Source organism: Eurosta solidaginis, chromosome 1, assembly GCF_040869045.1.
Source record: "Eurosta solidaginis isolate ZX-2024a chromosome 1, ASM4086904v1, whole genome shotgun sequence".
In the NCBI taxonomy this organism is placed as follows: domain Eukaryota; kingdom Metazoa; phylum Arthropoda; class Insecta; order Diptera; family Tephritidae; genus Eurosta; species Eurosta solidaginis.
In genome coordinates this window covers 35449171-35469036 of record NC_090319.1, presented here as the reverse complement: position 1 = coordinate 35469036, position 19866 = coordinate 35449171, and the positions used below count along the sequence as shown (strand labels likewise).

Sequence of the window (19866 nt, the reverse complement as noted above, 5' to 3'; positions counted from 1 at the left end):
TCGGTGGACGCCTTTTCGAGATGTCCCCATTAAGGTGGACCAGGGGTGATTCTATAATGTGTTTGTACGATATGGGTATCAAATGAAAGCTGTTAATGAGTATTTTGAAAAGGAGTGATCCTTAGTTCCATAGGTGGACGCCGTTTCGAGATATCGCCATAAAGGTGGACCAGGGGTGTCTCTAGAATGTGTTTGTACGATATGGGAATCAAATGAAAGGTGTTACTGAGCATTTTAAGAGGGAGTGGGCATTAGGTCTATAGGTGGACGCCTTTTCGAGATATCGCCATTAGGGTGGGCCAGGGGTGACTCTAGAATGTTTGTACGGTATGGGTATCAAACGAAAGGTGTTACTGAGCATTTTAAGAGGGAGTGGGCATAAGGTCTATAGGTGGACGCCCTTTCGAGATATCGCCATTAGGGTGGGCCAGGGGTGACTCTAGAATGTTTGTACGATATGGGTATCAAACGAAAGGTGTTACTGAGCATTTTAAGAGGGAGTGGGCATTAGGTCTATAGGTGGACGCCTTTTCGAGATATCGCCATTAGGGTGGGCCAGGGGTGACTCTAGAATATGTTTGTACGATATGGGTATCAAATGAAAGGTGGTAAGGAGTATTTTAAAAGGGAGCAATCCTTAGTTCTATAGGTGGACGCCTTTTCGAGATATCGCCATAAAGGTGGACCAAGGGTGACTCTAGAATGTTTGTACGATATGGGTATCAAACGAAAGGTGTTACTGAGCATTTTAAGAGGGAGTGGGCATTAGGTCTATAGGTGGACGCCTTTTCGAGATATCGCCATTAGGGTGGGCCAGGGTGACTCTAGAATGTGTTTGTACGATATGGGTATCAAATGAAAGGTGGTAAAGAGTATTTTAAAAGGGAGTAATCCTTAGTTCTATAGGTGGACGCCTTTTCGAGATATCACCATAAAGCTGGACCAAGGGTGACACTAGAATGTTTGTACGGTATGGGTATCAAACGAAAGGTGTTACTGAGCATTTTAAGAGGGAGTGGGCATTAGGTCTATAGGTGGACGCCTTTTCGAGATATCGCCATTAGGGTGGGCCAGGGTGACTCTAGAATGTGTTTGTACGATATGGGTATCAAATGAAAGGTGGTAATGAGTATTTTAAAAGGGAGTAATCCTTAGTTCTATAGGTGGACGCCTTTTCGAGATATCGCCATTAGGGTGGGCCAGGTGTGACTCTAGAATGTTTGTACGATATGGGTATCAAACGAAAGGTGTTACTGAGCATTTTAAGAGGGAGTGGGCATTAGGTCTATAGGTGGACGCCTTTTCGAGATATCGCCATTAGGGTGGGACAGGGGTGACTCTAGAATGTTTGTACGATATGGGTATCAAACGAAAGGTGTTACTGAGCATTTTAAGAGGGAGTGGACATTAGGTCTATAGGTGGGCGCCTTTTCGAGATATCGATATTAGGGTGGGCCAGGGGTGACTCTAGAATGTTTGTACGATATGGGTATCAAACGAAAGGTGTTACTGAGCATTTTAAGAGGGAGTGGACATTAGGTCTATAGGTGGACGCCTTTTCGAGATATCGCCATTAGGGTGGGCCAGGGTGACTCTAGAATGTGTTTGTACGATATGGGTATCAAATGAAAGGTGGTAATGAGTATTTTAAAAAGGAGTAATCCTTAGTTCTATAGGTGGACGCCTTTTCGAAATATCGCCATTAGGGTGGGCCAGGTGTGACTCTAGAATGTTTGTACGATATGGGTATCAAACGAAAGCTGTTACTGAACATTTTAAGAGGGAGTGGGCATTAGGTCTATAGGTGGACGCCTTTTCGAGATATCGCCATTAGGGTGGGCCAGGGGTGACTCTAGAATGTTTGTACGATATGGGTATCAAACGAAAGGTGTTACTGAGCATTTTAAGAGGGAGTGGACACTAGGTCTATAGGTGGACGCCTTTTCGAGATATCGCCATTAGGGTGGGCCAGGGGTGACTCTAGAATGTTTGTACGATATGGGTATCAAACGAAAGGTGTTACTGAGCATTTTAAGAGGGAGTGGACACTAGGTCTATAGGTGGACGACTTTTCGAGATATCGCCATTAGGGTGGGCCAGGGGTGACTCTAGAATGTTTGTACGATATGGGTATCAAACGAAAGGTGTTACTGAGCATTTTAAGAGGGAGGGGGCATTAGGTCTATAGGTGGACGCCTTTTCGAGATATCGCCATTAGGGTGGGACAGGGGTGACTCTGGTATGTTTTTGTACGATATGGATATCAAATTAAAGGTATTAATGAGGGTTTTAAAAGCGAGTGGCCCTTAGATGTATATGTGAAGGCGTTCTCGCGATATCGACCAAAATGTGGACCAGGTGATCCAGAAAATCATCTATCGGGTACTGCTAATTTATTTATATATGCAATACCACTAACAGTATTCCTGCCAAGATTCCAAGGGCTGTTGATTTCGCCTTGTAGAACTTTTTCATTTTCTTCTACTTAATATGGTAGGTGTCACACCCATTTTACAAAGTTTTTTCCAAAGTTATATTTTGCGTCAATAAACCAATCCAGTTACCATGTTTCATCACTTTTTTCGTATTTGGTATAGAATTATGGCATTTTTTTCATTTTTCGTAATTTTTGATATCGATAAAGTGGGCGTGGTTATGGTCAGATTTCGCCCATTTTTTATACCAAGAAAAAGTGAGCTCAGGTAAGTACGTGGGCTAAGTTTAGTAAAGATATATCGGATTTTGCTCAAGTTATTGTGTTAATGGCCGAGCGGAAGGACAGACGGTGGACTGTGTATAAAAACTGGGCGTGGCTTCCACCGATTTCGCCCATTTTCACAGAGAACAGTTACCGTCATAGAATCTATGCTCCTACCAAATTTGAGAAGGATTGGTAAATTTTTGTTCGACTTATGGCAATAAAAGTATTCTAGACAAACTAAATGAAAATGGGCGGAGCCACGCCCATTTTGAAATTTTCTTTTATTTTTGTATTTTGTTGCATCATGTCATTACTGGAGTTGAATTTTGGCTTAATTTACTTATATACAGTAAAGATATTAAATTTTTTGTTAAAATTTGAATTAAAAAAATTTTTTTTTTAAAAAGTGGGCGTGTTCTTCATCCAATTTTGCTAATTTTTATTTAGCACATATAGAGTAATAGTAGTAAAGTTCCTGCCAAATTTCATCATGATATCTTCAACGACTGCCAAATTACAGCTTGCAAAACTTTTAAATTACCTTCTTGTAAAAGTGGGCGGTGCCACGCCCATTGTCCAAAATCTTACTAATTTTCTATTCTGCGTCATAACGTCAACCCATCTACCAAGTTTCGTCGCTTTATCTGTCTTTTGTAATGAGTTATCGCACTTTTTCGGTTTTTCGAAATTTTCGATATCGAAAAAGTGGGCGTGGTTATAGTCCGATATCGTTCATTTTAAATAGCGATCTGAGATGAGTGCTCAGGAACCTACATACCAAATTTCATCAAGATACCTCAAAATTTACTCAAGTTATCGTGTTAACGGACGGACGGACGGACGGACGGACATGGCTCAATCAAATTTTTTTTCGATCCTGATTATTTTGATATACGGAAGTCTATATCTATCTCGATTCCTTTATATATGTACAACCAACCGTTATCCAATCAAACTTAATATACTCTGTGAGCTCTGCTCAACTGAGTATAAAAAAGCTAACTCGCAGTTAAAATGATAACTCGCCCAAATGATCTGCTCTCTGAATGACTTCCCAGCTGCATTTATAGGTGTGATTAAGAAGTTGGGCAGAGGACTATACAAATATGCCAAACATACTGGACTGCAATAATTGTGGATTAATCGGTGAGGTGAATTTGGTAAGTTACCAGTGCGCGAAAGCTGACGACAATTGATCTACCTGTAATCGTCGTTATATTTTAGTATAAGCATCCAATAGCAAAGGGCCCCTTTGGCATAGATGTGTTGGGACATTATCAAAAGTAGTGAGCGCGCCTCCGGAAGCGCTTAACTTAGTACTTCTGAATACGTTTGGCCGCAAAAAAACTTTTGCAGATTAACCAACTTTGGACACGCAACGGCGTTAGTTTGCATGGCAAGGGGAGGACAAAATTGGACAGGTTGAAAGAGGGCTTACACATTGTTTGGGAGATGAGACATCTGTAGATCAGGTAATTTTATCGGCTTGCTGGCTCCCGCAGTGTCTTCTAGGCGAACTAGTTTTATTTACAGCCTGACTTAAAGGCATTCAAATTCAATTCAATAAAAGCGGAAACTGTGCGTAAGTGTCCAGCCTTGTTGGCGTTCGATTTGCTCTTACTTTAATTCAGCTTGTTCTTTCCTTTCCTCCATTCTCCTCTCCTCTTCAACTCCTTATCCCTTACCCATTACCTCTCCATTTTATACTTCTGCTCTCCTCGTATTTCTCTTCCATTATTTCCCCCTTCCATCGAGCTCCCTTTCTATTTTTCTCTTTATTTCTTTGTCTTGCACACCATGTTCCCATTCCTCCCACTCAATCTTTCTTAATTCTTTAACTTTCCATTTTCCGTCCCGACTCCCGTCTACCTACGTTCTTATTTTCGTTCTCCACTGCCTCCTCTTCTTTCCTTTTCTTTTCCTCCCCCTCCTTTCATAAACCTTTTTTATCTCCCTTTACTTTCTCTTTTTCTTTCTGTTGTCGGTGCCACCCCGTTCTTTTTCCTATTTCAAATATCCCTTCTAGTTTCTTAGGATTAACGTGATGAATCATCGTTGATGGATGTGGCCACAATTAGGGAAGTTGGCGAGTACGGCACAACGGTAGAATGCTTTGACATAAGTTCATTAGTGGATGGTGTGGAGGCAGTGAATGCACCAAAACCGATAACTCCGGTATATTATAGTTCAATCGAGATGAGTGGAGCCGGTGATAATAGCAAAATTAACGGATGCGGTTGACTATTGCCGTAAGTGGATGTGTTTTCCGGATGTGGAGTCAGAGAGTACAAAAAATCTATGGACCCGGTACAATATCATTGTTAGGCGATTTGATTACAGAGCTTCTCAGAAATAATCAGAGCCGGCAAATGTGGAATATGACCTCCGGTGAGTCCGCTAGCAACTGGCGAATCACCAAAAAGAAAGCTTTCATTATCTCGATTACCTATGGTAGTGAGATGATCTGGTGATACACCGATGGACGATGCACATATTAAACTGACCCAACTAACATCGAAAACAATGCCAGCTTAGAAATCGAAAGGATAATAACTCTTGCCAACAAGTGAGTGATACTTGGGACTGCGAAGGCAATTAAACGAAATTTCACCTCTCAACGAAACAAAGTCACGTCTATAAGTCTCTCATCATATCTGTCCTGATGTATGGCTCGAAAGCATAGACTATGTTAAGGGACGATGGGAACGCTCTTGAATTGCTCGAGAGAAAATTTCTGCAAAAGATTTATGGTCCTGTTCGTGATGCCGACAGCGAGAAATGGAGGTATATCAACATATCTCAGCGAATAAAAGCTCAAAAGCTTCGCTGGCTAAACCAAGCTCAGAAAGTATTTCTATCGACACCTGGTTATTTGAGAAAGAGGGAGACCTCGACTAAGCTGGAAGAGAGACTGGTGGTGGGTAACTTGATCACCATTAGCGCTCCCAGTTGGCGTCAGTTATCGAGAAACAGAATAGCTTGGCTTGTTATCGTACAAAATCGTCTAGGGTAACTGTCAATGAATGAGGATGGCTTAGGTAAGGGAAGTTTTTCTTTCGCTTCGGCTTAAGTTTATAAATGAAGGTGAGTGGTTTAATAATTGCTAGCTAGGCGATATCTTATTGGAAAAGAACTTCATACCTGACACTCTCGAAGGGCATGCGAGTGTTTGCAAACCACTGCTGACGGGCGACGCGACTTAGACAGTTTTTTTGTTTACTTGAAAACAGCTTTTTTAAAAGATTTTGATGTTACATTTCCTGCGCCTTGAACCCAGGACTTTTGGTGTGGTCGGCGAGCATGCTACCGCCATATTAATTATCGGAAAATCCAAGTTATATAATGAATGCTGCTACAACAACAACAGCAACATATTATACTTAAAAAACGTAACTATTTTGAAAAATTCATGAACTCACCACTCGTATTCCAATTTGCGCGATCTGCCTTAATCTCACCGCGCAGACACTTCTCCACGTAGGTGAGTGGATCATAGTCCGTCTGTAGAACCTCGCGAAGCAGCGAAATGTAAGCAATAGCCAAACGTAAAGTATCAATTTTACTTAAGCGTTTCTCATATGGAAATGTAGGCACATGAACGCGCAGCTCGTCGAAGGCTGAATTTATGCTACTGTAGATGTCAAATGCAGCCGACGGATGTTAGCAAAGGAAGCAGCGGATGACATGAAAAAATTTGAGGAGAAATATCAACTTTAGCGATTGCAGTTAATAATTTATTAAATAAATTTTTTTGTTGTTTTGGAAATGTAAGAAATGTAATATGTGCAAGTGTAGGTTGTAAGGTCTAAGCAAAAACTAATTGTGATGAAAAAAGAAGAAAATAGACCATTTAGTGTACCCAGTTGGTGCCGACCTCTGGATGCGTTTCCTCTCGCGTACGTTTGCTTGTTGGCGCTGCAATTTGTATGGTGTTGTTGATGTGCCACCACCACCAGCACCCGCAGCTGCCGCAGTCCCATTGCCATATCCCACACTACTGCTGCTTGCATTTGGACTATTACATAGCAGAGATGCATTACTGCCGGCACCAGAACCACCACCACCACCACAACCAGTGGAAGAGCTGGCGGAGGCAAGTGACATGCCGGTTGATGAGTCCAAGAGATTTTCTATAAACAAATAAACCAAATGTGTTGAAATATTAGCCGATATATCGATTTACTTATTATTAATTTAGCTTTACCCGTATGATGTAAATATTGTTGTTGTATTTGACGTAAATTGCTTGCACTCATACGTAAATTACCACTGCCAGCGCCTAGGCCACCTGCTGCTGCGTTGCTCACGTGATGTGCTGCTGCACCAGCATAAACGCAGGATGGCAAATCGTTTATCATATCATCGTCGAAGTTATGAAATGAGAGGTGGCTGTAAAAAGGAAGGGGGTATAAGATTAAATATTTGTGTGGCTAGATTGGAATTGATACGGACAGAGGGAATTACTTAAGTTGAACCAAATCTGGTGTAATGTAAAAATATGTCATACACGGTTAGGCTAGGTTGAACTGGCCGGTCTGTGAGGACCACACATAGACTAAATGAGTCTATAGTGCATAGACTGAATGAGTCAGTTTGCTCAACGACCAAACCAGGACTACTACTTGCTGCTTCTAGACCTGATAGCTATTTCACTTGTAATAGGTGGAGTCTAAGCGGGGCGAACGTAGGGTACTAGCACAAAACATATTCGATCGTTTCCTTCTTTATTTAAAAGCATACGACGACGTAAGGCAGTGCCCATTCAGAAACCCATTATGAGCCTACAGGCGCCTCTTTGCAATAATAAGAGTAACTTTGATTGTCTAAGGTTGTAGTCACTCCACATGATCTTCAACACTCTGCAGCACTGCGCTTGGTTCATGTGTAACTCTCGTCTTCTTTCAACCTCGCCCAATCTGATTGTGACGTCTACGCCAAACTATGGGGACAGATGACAGATGGACTTATATCGTGATTAATCGAAGCATATTGCTGTATGGAGTAGTCGTGTGGTGGTCAGCCCTGAGTAAGGCGTCAAACATAAATTTGCTGATAAAAGTGCACAGATCAAGTCTGATCAGCATAAGTGGTGCTCAGAGCTAAGGTCTTTAGATAATTCTTGATATTATACAATTGGATGTAGTAGGATACCAAGTTATAGCAACTTCAGCCCTGCACTTAAAAGGGTCGGCCCGCTGGCATACTAAAACCATACTTCACACTTATAGTTTTCTTGATGCAAAAACCGTTGTGTGACCTCAACAGTGGCGGACAGCAACAGAGGGATAATTGGTTCGCTGCTGACTGCAGCATTTTTATATACATCGATGGTTCTAATCTAAACGGTAGGATTATAGGAGGGATTGTAGAGTTCTTATTATTTTTATTTAACTTTGTATTTTAATTACTTTGAACTTTGTAATTTTAAAATGTTTTATCAATATTTTAATTTTCAATATTGATTTTTCAATTTTCAAAAATTTTCATGATGATGAAAAATTTAAAAAGATATTGAAGCATACATTTAGGCGTATTATTTATTGAATAAAAGCTTTATATATAAAATTAAAAGTGGTTTCAATCCCCACAGGGATCTATTCAATACCTCCAGTACTTTTTTAAACTTCCAAATCATTGCAGTATATTCCAGGCATAGGTATTAGCAATCATGGAAGCCACGGTTTGGAAGGGAAAACAAACTTTTGGCACGGCAATTTTATTTTTTTAGCGACAGCCAAGTCTCTTCTCAGGAGATGGCACAACAGCACCGTATATACCTCAAATGAATCCCGGGACACGGATACATCGAGGATAACTGTATTGCAGACGAACTTGCTAGGCAGAGCAGGATAAAGTCGATTTTTCTTGGCAAAGAACGCTTATATATGGGGTATTCCATCCCATTTCGACCAATTTTGAACCCGACCCCTTTAGAATTGGCTCAAAGTTTTTCTTCTTTTTCTAGCTTACGAAAGACGTTTTTCAGAAGTTTTTCAAATTTTTTCATCTAACTCAAAAAAAGTATGAATTTTTAAAAAAACACCGTTTTTGTTTTCAAAATGCTATAACTTTTTCAAAAATTGACCGTTTGGGATATTTTTTTTTTTTTTTTAATTTGTTTTTAAATGTACTTTTCGGAAAAAATTCAAAAAAAATTTTAAAAGTTTTTTTTTTGTAATTTTTCAGTTTTTCGAAATTTTTCGAATTTCGCCCTTTTTTTTCTCATAAAAAACTTCAATCAATTCTGCAATCATCCCCACTAATCCCGGAGTGAGCCGAGAATTTTTTTTTTTTTATTTAATTATTTAATTAAAACGGTGTTTTTTTCAACATGCTATAACTTTTTCAAAAATTGACCGTTTGGGATCTTTTTTTTTTTAAATTTGTTTTTAAATGTACTTTTCGGAAAAAATACAAAAAAAATTTAAAGTTTTTTTTTCAATTAAATAAAAAAAAAAATTCTCGGCCCACTCCGGGATTAGTGGGGATGATTGCAGAATTGATTGAAGTTTTCTATGAGAAAAAAAAGAAGGGAAAAATTCGAAAAAACTGAAAAATGACAAAAAAAAACTTTAAAAATTTTTTTGAATTTTTTCCGAAAAGTACATTTAAAAACAAATTTAAAAAAAAAAGATTCCAAACGGTCAATTTTTGAAAAAGTTCTAGCATTTTGAAAGCAAAAACGGTGTTTTTTTTTAAATTCATAACTTTTTTTGAGTTGGATGAAAAAATTTGAAAAACTTCTGAAAAACGTCTTTCGTAAGCTAGAAAAAGAGGAAAAACTTTCAGCCAATTCTAAAGGGGTCGGGTTCAAAATTGGTCGAAATGGGATGGAATACCCCATATACACTTTGCTACATGAAAGCTAATGCTTAAATAGTATATGTGACGTGAAGCCAACGATAAATGTGTACAAAGCCGAGGGTGTCGAACATTTGGGAAAATCTAACTGGATACCTGGGAACAGTGCGTATGTACAATATACGCCAGGTCGTGGAGTACGACATCAAAGACTTGGTATCCTTTACCAGGTCCTCCAACTGGTTCGAAGAGGAGAGGTAATGGTATTATTTTGTGGTACCACAATGGCCACTTCAACCTAACCTAACTATTAACCAAAGTAAAACGGAGCTACTAAACGGAAGTAAAAAATCCATGAAAAAAATTCCTCCTATTGAGGGTTGAATATTTAAGGAGAATCTGTCATGTTAGAAAGTCTTGTAAAAGGCTATTGAAGTTGGACTGGAGTCGATTTTTTCCATTTCATAAATGCAATGCATCAACTTGAATTACAGTTAAGTACCAAACTAGCCAGACTAAACAATGAGTACATTGTCAATTAGATGCGCACTAAGGTTCTATTGTTACCCAACATCCAACTCCAACTTATGTCCCATACACACAATACGACATACCATAGCAATAACCAGCCCCAATATGTCGGCTAGCAACACCAAGAGCAAGAATAAACATCACAATTTAGAAAAGATGTGAGCTGGAGAGTAGCACTTAGGTTCTGTAAGCTTTCTTTGCCCATTATATACTTAAGGTTACGCTATGCCGATAAGCCACAGTCGAACGTGAGTAAGCGCACATTGACGCGACAGAGCTACGACGTGGCAAGAAGCGTTGCAGAGCACTAACAAGGCAAGTAGGCAAGACGGATTACAAAGCAGAGATACATTTATCCAACGGAACCGAGGTCGGAGGTAGGCTATGCTAACATAATAAACGTGAGTCCGCGAAACATGGAAACAAGTAAACTCTTCAACAGAGTTACGTCGATGCCAGTTAGCATGGCAGACCCTCCAATAAGGTACGGCGATGCTGTGAGAGAGCGCTGCTAACAATACAAGCTAGCAGAAATAAGGTAGATTTACATAAACGCTTTGGTGGTGTTGCTTCGCTTGGACGCTCTGGCAGCGCCTTAAGATGAGAATGAAACGCCATTACTTCGACACCAAAGAGAGAGTGCGCCAACTCAAGTACTCCAACGCAGCGATAAAAAACTAGCAAAATTACGTCGACATAAGTGCAATAGGGAACCAGCAAAGCTGTGACGACTCGCGCCTGATAGTACGCCAGAAGGGGTACATTAACGTACCTGACCGTGGACACGGCGAGTTTGCTGTGGGGCTGATTGACATTGCCAGGGGTGAAAACTTTTTAAGAAAGAAGTGTTCGCCGCCGCTGAGTTGAAAAAAGAAGCGACGAGTCTTTACATAACGAAACATGTATAGACAGAAAGGCGTGAATGGCAAGAGCTCGAACTACTAACTCACAAAGGAAGTGAATGCAAGGAGAACGAGATAATAGCCGTAAAATTTTAGCAACAACACTTGGCAATAGAAGAACTCAAACAAAAACAGAACCAGGTAACCGATGTGTAGAGAGAGTTTAAATTATGGACAAAACTCTTCTCTGCCTTCTTAAACTGGGGCAGCTGTGAAACACCCAGAGAAAATGACAAACCCGAGCCCACAATTGAAGGCGGTGGAATTAGTCTTTGACCACCCGACGATGACGAGTTGCGATTTCCACATTAAAAAATAACCAAGCCGCCGGAGCTGCTGGATTATCTTCGAACAAACGCTCGCCTCAAAATTCAAATTTCAATGTCCTCTACTCAATCCACAAGTAAGGCAATGCCCAATACACAGAAGACTAAAGCTCAAAGTTAATGAACTGAAAGGATCCTATCAGCGCAGCTTCAAACGTGGTGAATCTTCCATAGATCGTGATACCCCAAAAACCGAAATTGAAAAAAGTTTTGGCAAATAACACATCTTCGTTGATTTAAAGGACGCTTTCGAGAGCACAGAAAAGAGCGTTCTTTATGTCGCATGTGTCTGTATTTGGTTTCCGGGCAAAACGTATGCAGCAGTGCCAAGTGACGTTGAGCCACACTACCAGCTTGGGCGAAATTGAAAATACACCTAGCCTATCGAAACTAAAAGAGACTTCAGACATGGCGCCGACATATCGTGCAATGTCTTGATACTTAGTTCACAGTTGCTGCGGAACTAATTCAAAAATCGGTGTGTGTGAAAAGTCTAGCAATGAGCTATATGAGCTGCCTAGATCATGCTATACAAATGGATGAAGACACTTAGGTTCAGAAAGTATTCAGGTCGACACCTGTACTTAGAAGCCGAGGAATAGGAAGACCCTTAACTGAGTTTGGGCAGGTATGTGGAGGAAGAGTTAATACCTTTGATTCCTCTGATTGGCGTCGGTTAGAGTAAAACAGTGATTGCTGGCGTGACTTATTACGCATAGACCACATTCCCTAAAGTAGTTGGGCGGCAATTAAACACTTCACGGCGATGATGAAGATGGAAAAATTTCAAAATGATATCTTCAAATGGATTTTGATTTAAGGCATGCAAACATTTAAATATGGACGGTACAACACCCACCTTACATAATTTGAATATTTTGTGGTAAAATCAATTCAAAAGCTAAATTTCACCAAGTGGTCGGTATTTCGTAATTAATTATACCATTTTTCGAAATTTCAGATACCGAAAAAGTGGGCATGGTTGTAATTCGATATACCTGTTCAACAATTTTTTTTTTTCTCTGAACATTTAAAATAAGAGAATTTCTTCTTAGAGAATTTAAAATCCGTAATGAGGTTATTCTGTGTGGATTGTTAAATTCGGGCTGCTGCTTCATTCAGTTCTTTTGAAGCTTTAAAAATATTTTCAATATTTTTTTAATTAAACAAAATGTATTAACCTTATTGGAGGCGAAGATGAAGAATCTGGCAGCTGATTGCGCGACATTTTTCTTTGAAAACAGATTTTATGAATTTTTGCAAATAAAGTTTTTCTCCAGCTAAATTATTTAAATTTTTATTCACTTTGTATTCTTTAATGAATACTACACATAAAATAATTTCAGTTAAATTTATTTAATTTTTCCGTTCACTTAAATTCACTGCACCGCACAACCGTACACCAATAAGAAATTTTACAATTAAATCACATCCTGTGAGCTCATATCCTTTTATATATCGGGTAATTGGTCCAAGTGCAGTGTGCATATCAAATATGGTATTATGGAATTTTATGTTGTACTCTAAAATCCCATTAAAATCTGAACAAATCTCTGCATTTGATGTGCTGCTCTATGTGAAAAGTGAAAAGGACATAGGTGTATGTGTGTATGTGTATGCAAGGATATGTTTTATGTGCAGTCACCCTTAAAATAATTGCAATGATGGCTGAAGGCTAACCTATCCTTTGATGATATTGTTGGTAGACTAATGGGCGGGGCTTAAACTATGTGAATACAGGGTGGCCCTTGTATTTTCATACTCTTTTTTGCTTTTTTTGTTTGATTATTATAAAAAGGTTGGATGAGAGCCATACGTGGCAACTCTTATACAATCACAAATATTTCGGCAAGTCCCACCTAATTTTCAAATATGTAACTAAAAACCTAGTTAAAACGTTGTAAGCGGTTGTCTAGATATACAACTCCTCCTAACAGGTTAAACTATTATAAGAAGCTCTATAATGGTAGCTGATATACATACAAAGTGGCAACCCTACTTAAAAATATTTATACTGGGAACGGCGTGAAACAACTACCGTATCTCATTATACTTAAAGGGCGAATTAATGGTGACTTATAACCATAAAGCCATAACCAGATAAAACAGCTGATCGAACCTACCTTATGAAAATCAATGTAATCGATTAATGGTGCCATACCATAACGCTAACTCGATTACATTGATTTCCATAAAGTAGGTGTGATCAGCTGTTTTATCTGGTTATGGCTTTATGGTTATAAGTCACCATTAATTCGCCCTTAAATTTCATATATGGGGCTTTCACGTCAAGGCTACCCACTCGGAAAACTTGATGCCTTCAAAATCCACCAAAGTTGGTAAAAGGGTTGTCATTGTTGGGTAAAAGGCCTGTGCAAAAGGTATGACCGAAAAATGAACGCATAGCGTGGCAGAAAACTAGAATTTTTTCTTGCGTTTTTTTGTTTTAAATAAATTAAATGATTCTTGTACCAATTTTTTCGAACTTTGAAGAAAAAAAATATGTGGTAAATTATTGCATTAGTTTTTTGCAAATTTTTCAAATTTAGCAAATCGTTGTCTTCTTATTCTATTATTTTGGGTTCTATCGTTTAAAAAGTTTCAAGCCCAAACATATATAAAAACAAGTAAGGAAGTCTAAGTTCGAGTGAAACCGAACATTACATACCCAGCTGTACACTTGAAATGCTGTTACAAGACTACGCAATAATACATTACATATGGTTCTATTCTGAACTAATTTTTCTTCTAGTTATGGCTCCCGAAACATAGAAAATTGCTTAGTCATAAAAGAACCGGCAACACGCTCATTTTTTAAAATTTGAAATTGTTCCTATTTATTGTTATAAATCCACTTGGGAAATGAAATACCATTGATATAAAGCTCTTTTTTTGTAAAGATATAGCTTATTTTATTCGTCCACGACCCTTTTAAAAATCTTTTATATAAAAGTGGGCGTGGTCCTTAACCGATTTATTAAATTTTTTTCCAAAACATTCCTTATAGTAATGGCAACCTCTCTGCCGAATTTTGTTACGACAGGTTTAACGATTTTTGATTTATGATTAATAATATTTGTAAAATTGATTTTATCACAAGTGGGCGGTGCCATGCCCATTTAAATATATCTTTTCAAATTTGTATCAGAGTCCCAATAGCAGTCCACACGTCAAATTTCAACATTCTAGGTGTATTATTTATTAAGTAATCTGGTTTTATGTGTTTTCCAAAATGTTATATATATAAAAGGTGGGCGTGGCTATCATCCGATTTCGCTTATTTTCAATACCAATCTATTCTGGTACCACATTTGGTGAAGATATTTTAATATTTACTCTAATTATCGTGTTAACGGGCAGACGGACGGACATGGCTATATCAAATTTTTTTTCGATACTGATGATTTTGATATATGGAAGTCTATAATAGATATAGATTCCTTTATACCTGTACAACCAACCGTTATCCAATCAATGGTTTAATACCCTGTGTACAAGTACAGCCGGGTATAATTAAAAAATTAAAATAAATGTAAGCTGCCCCAAAAAATTATCAGAAAATTTTTTTAAGACATTCAAAGCTCTTTATTTTAAGCAACACTAAAAAATCAAAATCAGTTCGTATTGCAAAAAAAAAAAATAAAAATTCGTTTTTTTGTTTAATTGGCTCCAAATAGATCCCACGTATTCCCCTATAAAAATATATAGGCCACATTGTGGGGCGACTTAAATTATTACGGCTTTTTAGATTTTGACGCTTTCGGGTTTCATCGTGCTAGAATATGAAAAGCTCTATATTGTGATGACTATTAGCAACACTAATGGATACTATCATCTCTAAGCTGATACTAAGCAGTCACTTGTATCTACATAAACAAATCAATCATTATGTCTACACATATGCACATACAGCAGCGGAGAGATACTCATAAAACTATGCAATCATCAGCAAAGTAGTTCTCACACATACACATGCATATTTCTGAGATACTCACAAAAGTATGCAATCTTCAGCGAACTAGTAAATTCTAGAAGGAGAAACGCCTAGAAATATGCCAACGAGGAAACCGAAGAGTATAAAAGCAACACCAGCTGCGGCATGAGCAATCAGTTTGATTTAAGCACGCTATCAGTTGCGAAGTATAAGTGTTATTGTGGAGTATTTTCAAAGTACATAGTCTAATAAAGACCATTTTGCACTATTGAATATTGGAGTTATTTATTCAACAATTTAGTGATACAAACGTTAGTAGAAGGTGTAAAATAAGAGGAGTTTGCCTAAATTCGTTACAATATGTATGTAGGTGGCTAAGGGCCGTTTTCACCATTTTTAATTAAGTTACTAATCTTCTAGATAGCTTTATTTGACATTTTAGTTTTAACCAACACAGAGTGACCAACCTCGAGTTAAATCAATAGTTGTGAATATTTGTAGATAAAAGCGCAAAAATCTATTGCGAATTGTGAATACAGGAAAGCAACAAAACAGCTGACGTTTGTTTACATTTTTTATACGACCTAAAATCTCTGCGGAGGTTATCGCGCCTTACATTTATTTTTATACTCAGTTGAGCAGAGCTCACAGAGTATATTAACTTTGATTGGATAACGGTTGGTTGTACAGGTATAAAGGAATCGAGATAGATATAGACTTCCATATATCAAAATCATCAGTATCGAAAAAAAATTTGATTGAGCCATGTCCGTCCGTCTGTCCGTTAACACGATAACTTGAGTAAATTTTGAGGTATCTTGATGAAATTTGGTATATAGATTCCTGGGCACTCATCTCAGATCGCTATTTAAAATGAACGATATCGGACTATAACCACGCCCACTTTTTCGATATCGAAAATTTTGAAAAACCGAAAAAATGCGATAATTCATTGCCAAAGGCGGTTAAAGCGATGAAGCTTGGTCGATGGGTTGACGTTATGACGCAGAATAGAAAATTAGTAAGATTTTGGACAATGGGCGTGGCACCGCCCACTTTTACAAGAAGGTAATTTAAAAGTTTTGCAAGCTGTAATTTGGCAGTCGTTGAAGATATCATGATAAAATTAGGGAGGAACGTTACTACTATCACTATATATTTGCTAAATAAAAATTAGCAAAATCGGATGAAGAACACGCCCACTTTTTAAAAAAAAAATTTTTTTAATTCAAATTTTAACAAAAAATTTAATATCTTTACTGTATATTAGTAAATTAAGTCAAAATTCAACTCCAGTAATGATATGATGCAACAAAATACAAAAATAAAAGAAAATTTCAAAATGGGAGTGGCTCCGCCCATTTTCATTTAGTTTGTCTAGAATACTTTTAATGCCATAAGTCGAACAAAAATTTACCAATTCTTCTCAAATTTGGTAGGGGTATAGATTCTATGACGGTAACAGTTCTCTGTGAAAATTGCCGAAATCGGTGGAAGCCACGCCCAGTTTTTATACACAGTCCACCGTCTGTCCTTCCGCTCGGCCGTTAACACAATAACTTGAGCAAAAACCGATATATCTTTACTAAACTTAGCCCATGTACTTATATGAACTCACTTTATCTTGGTATAAAAAATGGCCGAAATCCGACCATAACCACGCCCACTTTATCGATATAGAAAATTACGAAAAATGAAAAAAATGCCATAATTCTATACCAAATACGAAAAAAGGGATGAAACATGGTAATTGGATTGGTTTATTGACGCAAAATATAACTTTGGAAAAAACTTTGTAAAATGGGTGTGACACCTACCATATTAAGTAGAAGAAAATGAAAAAGTTCTACAAGGCGAAATCACCAGCCCTTGGAATCTTGGCAGGAATACTGTTAGTGGTATTGCATATATAAATAAATTAGCAGTACCCGACAGATGATTTTCTGGATCACCTGGTCCACATTTTGGTCGATATCGCGAGAACGCCTTCACATATACATCTAAGGGCCACTCGCTTTTAAAACCCTCATTAATACCTTTAGTTTGATATCCATATCGTACAAACACACTCTAGAGTCACCCCTGGCCCACCCTAATGGCGAAATCTCGAAAAGGCGTCCACCTATAGACCTAATGCCCACTCCCTCTTAAAATGCTCAGTAACACCTTTCGTTTGATACCCATATCGTACAAACACATTCTAGAGTCACCCCTGGCCCACCCTAATGACGATATCTCGAAAAGGCGTCCACCTATAGACCTAATGCCCACTCCCTCTTAAAATGCTCAGTAACACCTTTCGTTTGAAACCCATATCGTACAAACACATTCTAGAGTCACCCCTGGCCCACCCTAATGGCGATATCTCGAAAAGGCGTCCACCTATAGACCTAATGCCCACTCCCTCTTAAAATGCTCAGTAACACCTTTCGTTTGATACCCATATCGTACAAACACATTCTAGAGTCACCCCTGGCCCACCCTAATGGTGATATCTCGAAAAGGCGTCCACCTATAGACCCCATGCCCACTCCCTCTTAAAATGCTCGGAAACACCTTTCGTTTGATACCCATATCGTACAAACATTCTAGAGTCACCCTTGGTCCACCTTTATGGCGATATCTCGAAAAGGCCTCCACGTATAGAACTAAGGATTACTCCCTTTTAAAATACTCATTACCATCTTTCATTTGATACCCATATCATACAAACACATTCTAGAGTCACCCCTGGCCCACCCTAATGGCGACATTTCGAAAGGGCGTCCACCTATAGACCTAATGCCCACTCCCTCTTAAAATGCTCAGTAACACTTTTCGTTTGATACCAATATCGTACAAACATTCTAGAGTCACCCCTGGCCCACCCTAATGGCGATATCTCGAAACGGCGTCCACCTATAGACCTAATGCCCACTCCCCCTTAAAATGCTCAGTAACACTTTTCGTTTGATACCAATATCGTACAAACATTCTAGAGTCACCCCTGGCCCACCCTAATGGCGATATCTCGAAACGGCGTCCACCTATAGACCTAATGCCCACTCCCTCTTAAAATGCTCAGTAACACCTTTCGTTTGATACCCATATCGTACAAACACATTCTAGAGTCACCTCTGGTCCACCTTAATGGCGATATCTCAAAAAGGCGTCCACCGATAGACCTAAGGCCCACTCCCTCTTAAAATGCTCAGTAACACCTTTCATTTGATACCCATATCATACAAACAAATTCTAGAGTCAGCCCTGGTCCACCTTTATGGCGATATCCCTAAATGGCGTCCATCCATAGAACTATGGCCTACTCTCTCTTAAAATACTCTTTAATACCTTCCATTTGATACACATGTCATACAACCACATTCCAGGGTTACCCTAGGTTCATTTTCCTACATGATGATTTTCCTTATTTTGTCTCCATAGCTCTCAACTGAGTATGTAATGTTCGGTTACACCCGAACTTAGCCTTCCTTACTTGTTTATACTCAGTTGAGCAGAGCTCACAGAGTATATTAACTTTGATTGGATAACGGTTGGTTGTACAGGTAGAAAGGAATCGAGATAGATATAGACTTCCATATATCAAAATCATCAGTATCGAAAAAAAATTCGATTGAGCCATGTCCGTCCGTCCGTCCGTCCGTCCGTCTGTCCGTTAACACGATAACTTGAGTAAATTTTTAGGTATCTTGATGAAATTTGGTACGTAGGTTCCTGGGCACTCATCTCAGATCGCTATTTAAAATGAACGATATCGGACAATAACCACGCCCACTTTTTCGATATCGAAAATTTCGAAAAATCGAAAAAGTGCGATAATTCCTTACCAAATACGGATAAAGCGATGAAACTTGGTAGGTGAGTTGAACTTATAACGCAGAATAGAAAACTAGTAAAATTTTGTACAATGGGTGTGGCACCGCCCACTTTTAAAAGAAGGTGATTTAGAAGTTTTGCAAGCTGTAATTTGGCAGTCGTTGAAGATATCATGATAAAATTAGGCAGGAACGTTACACTTATTACTATATGTATGCTTAATAAAAATTAGCAAAATCGGAGAACGACCACGCCCACTTTTAAAAAAATTTTTTTTTTAATTCAAATTTTAAAAGAAAAGTTAATATCTTTACAGTATATAAGTAAATTATGTCAACATTCAACTCCAGTAATGATATGGTGCAACAAAATACAAAAATAAAAGAAAATTTCAAAATGGGCGTGGCTCCGCCCTTTTTCATTTAATTTGTCTAGGATGCTTTTAATGCCATAAGTCGAACAAAAATTAACCAATCCTTGTGATATTTGGTAGAGGCTTAGATTCTAGGACGATAACTGGGTTCTGTGAAAAAGGGCGAAATCGGTTGAAGCCACGCCCAGTTTTTATACACAGTCGACCGTCTGTCCTTCCGCTCGGCCGTTAACACGATAACTTGAGCAAAAATCGATATATCTTTACTAAACTCAGTTCACGTACTTATCTGAACTCACTTTGTATTGGTGAAAAAAATGGCCGAAATCCGACTATGACCACGCCCACTTTTTCGATATCGACATTACGAAAAATGAAAAAATGCCATAATTATATACCAAATACGAAAAAAGGGATGAAACATGGTAATTGTATTGGTCTATTGACGCAAAATATAACTTTAGAAAAAAACTTGGTAAAAT

General features: G+C 38.4%; 1 protein-coding gene across 8 annotated transcripts in view; it reads right to left on the bottom strand.

The window, feature by feature from the left end:
* Positions 1 to 19866, bottom strand: part of Fer2 (48 related 2) — a 115046-nt gene that overhangs the window by 3279 nt on the left and 91901 nt on the right. For 3 of the 8 annotated variants that reach the window (XM_067786250.1, XM_067786243.1, XM_067786259.1), the window contains 3 exons: positions 6906 to 7090; positions 6549 to 6831; positions 6121 to 6332 (listed from right to left, as the gene is read on the bottom strand). In XM_067786250.1, coding sequence (XP_067642351.1) covers positions 6121 to 6332; positions 6549 to 6831; positions 6906 to 7059 — 649 coding nt within the window. In that variant the 5' untranslated portion in view covers positions 7060 to 7090. Of the gene's footprint in view, positions 1 to 5842; positions 6054 to 6120; positions 6333 to 6548; positions 6832 to 6905; positions 7091 to 12442; positions 12657 to 19866 lie in introns of those variants that run through there. The other 5 variants (XR_010953272.1, XR_010953273.1, XM_067786213.1 and 2 more) reach the window with 5 other exon arrangements.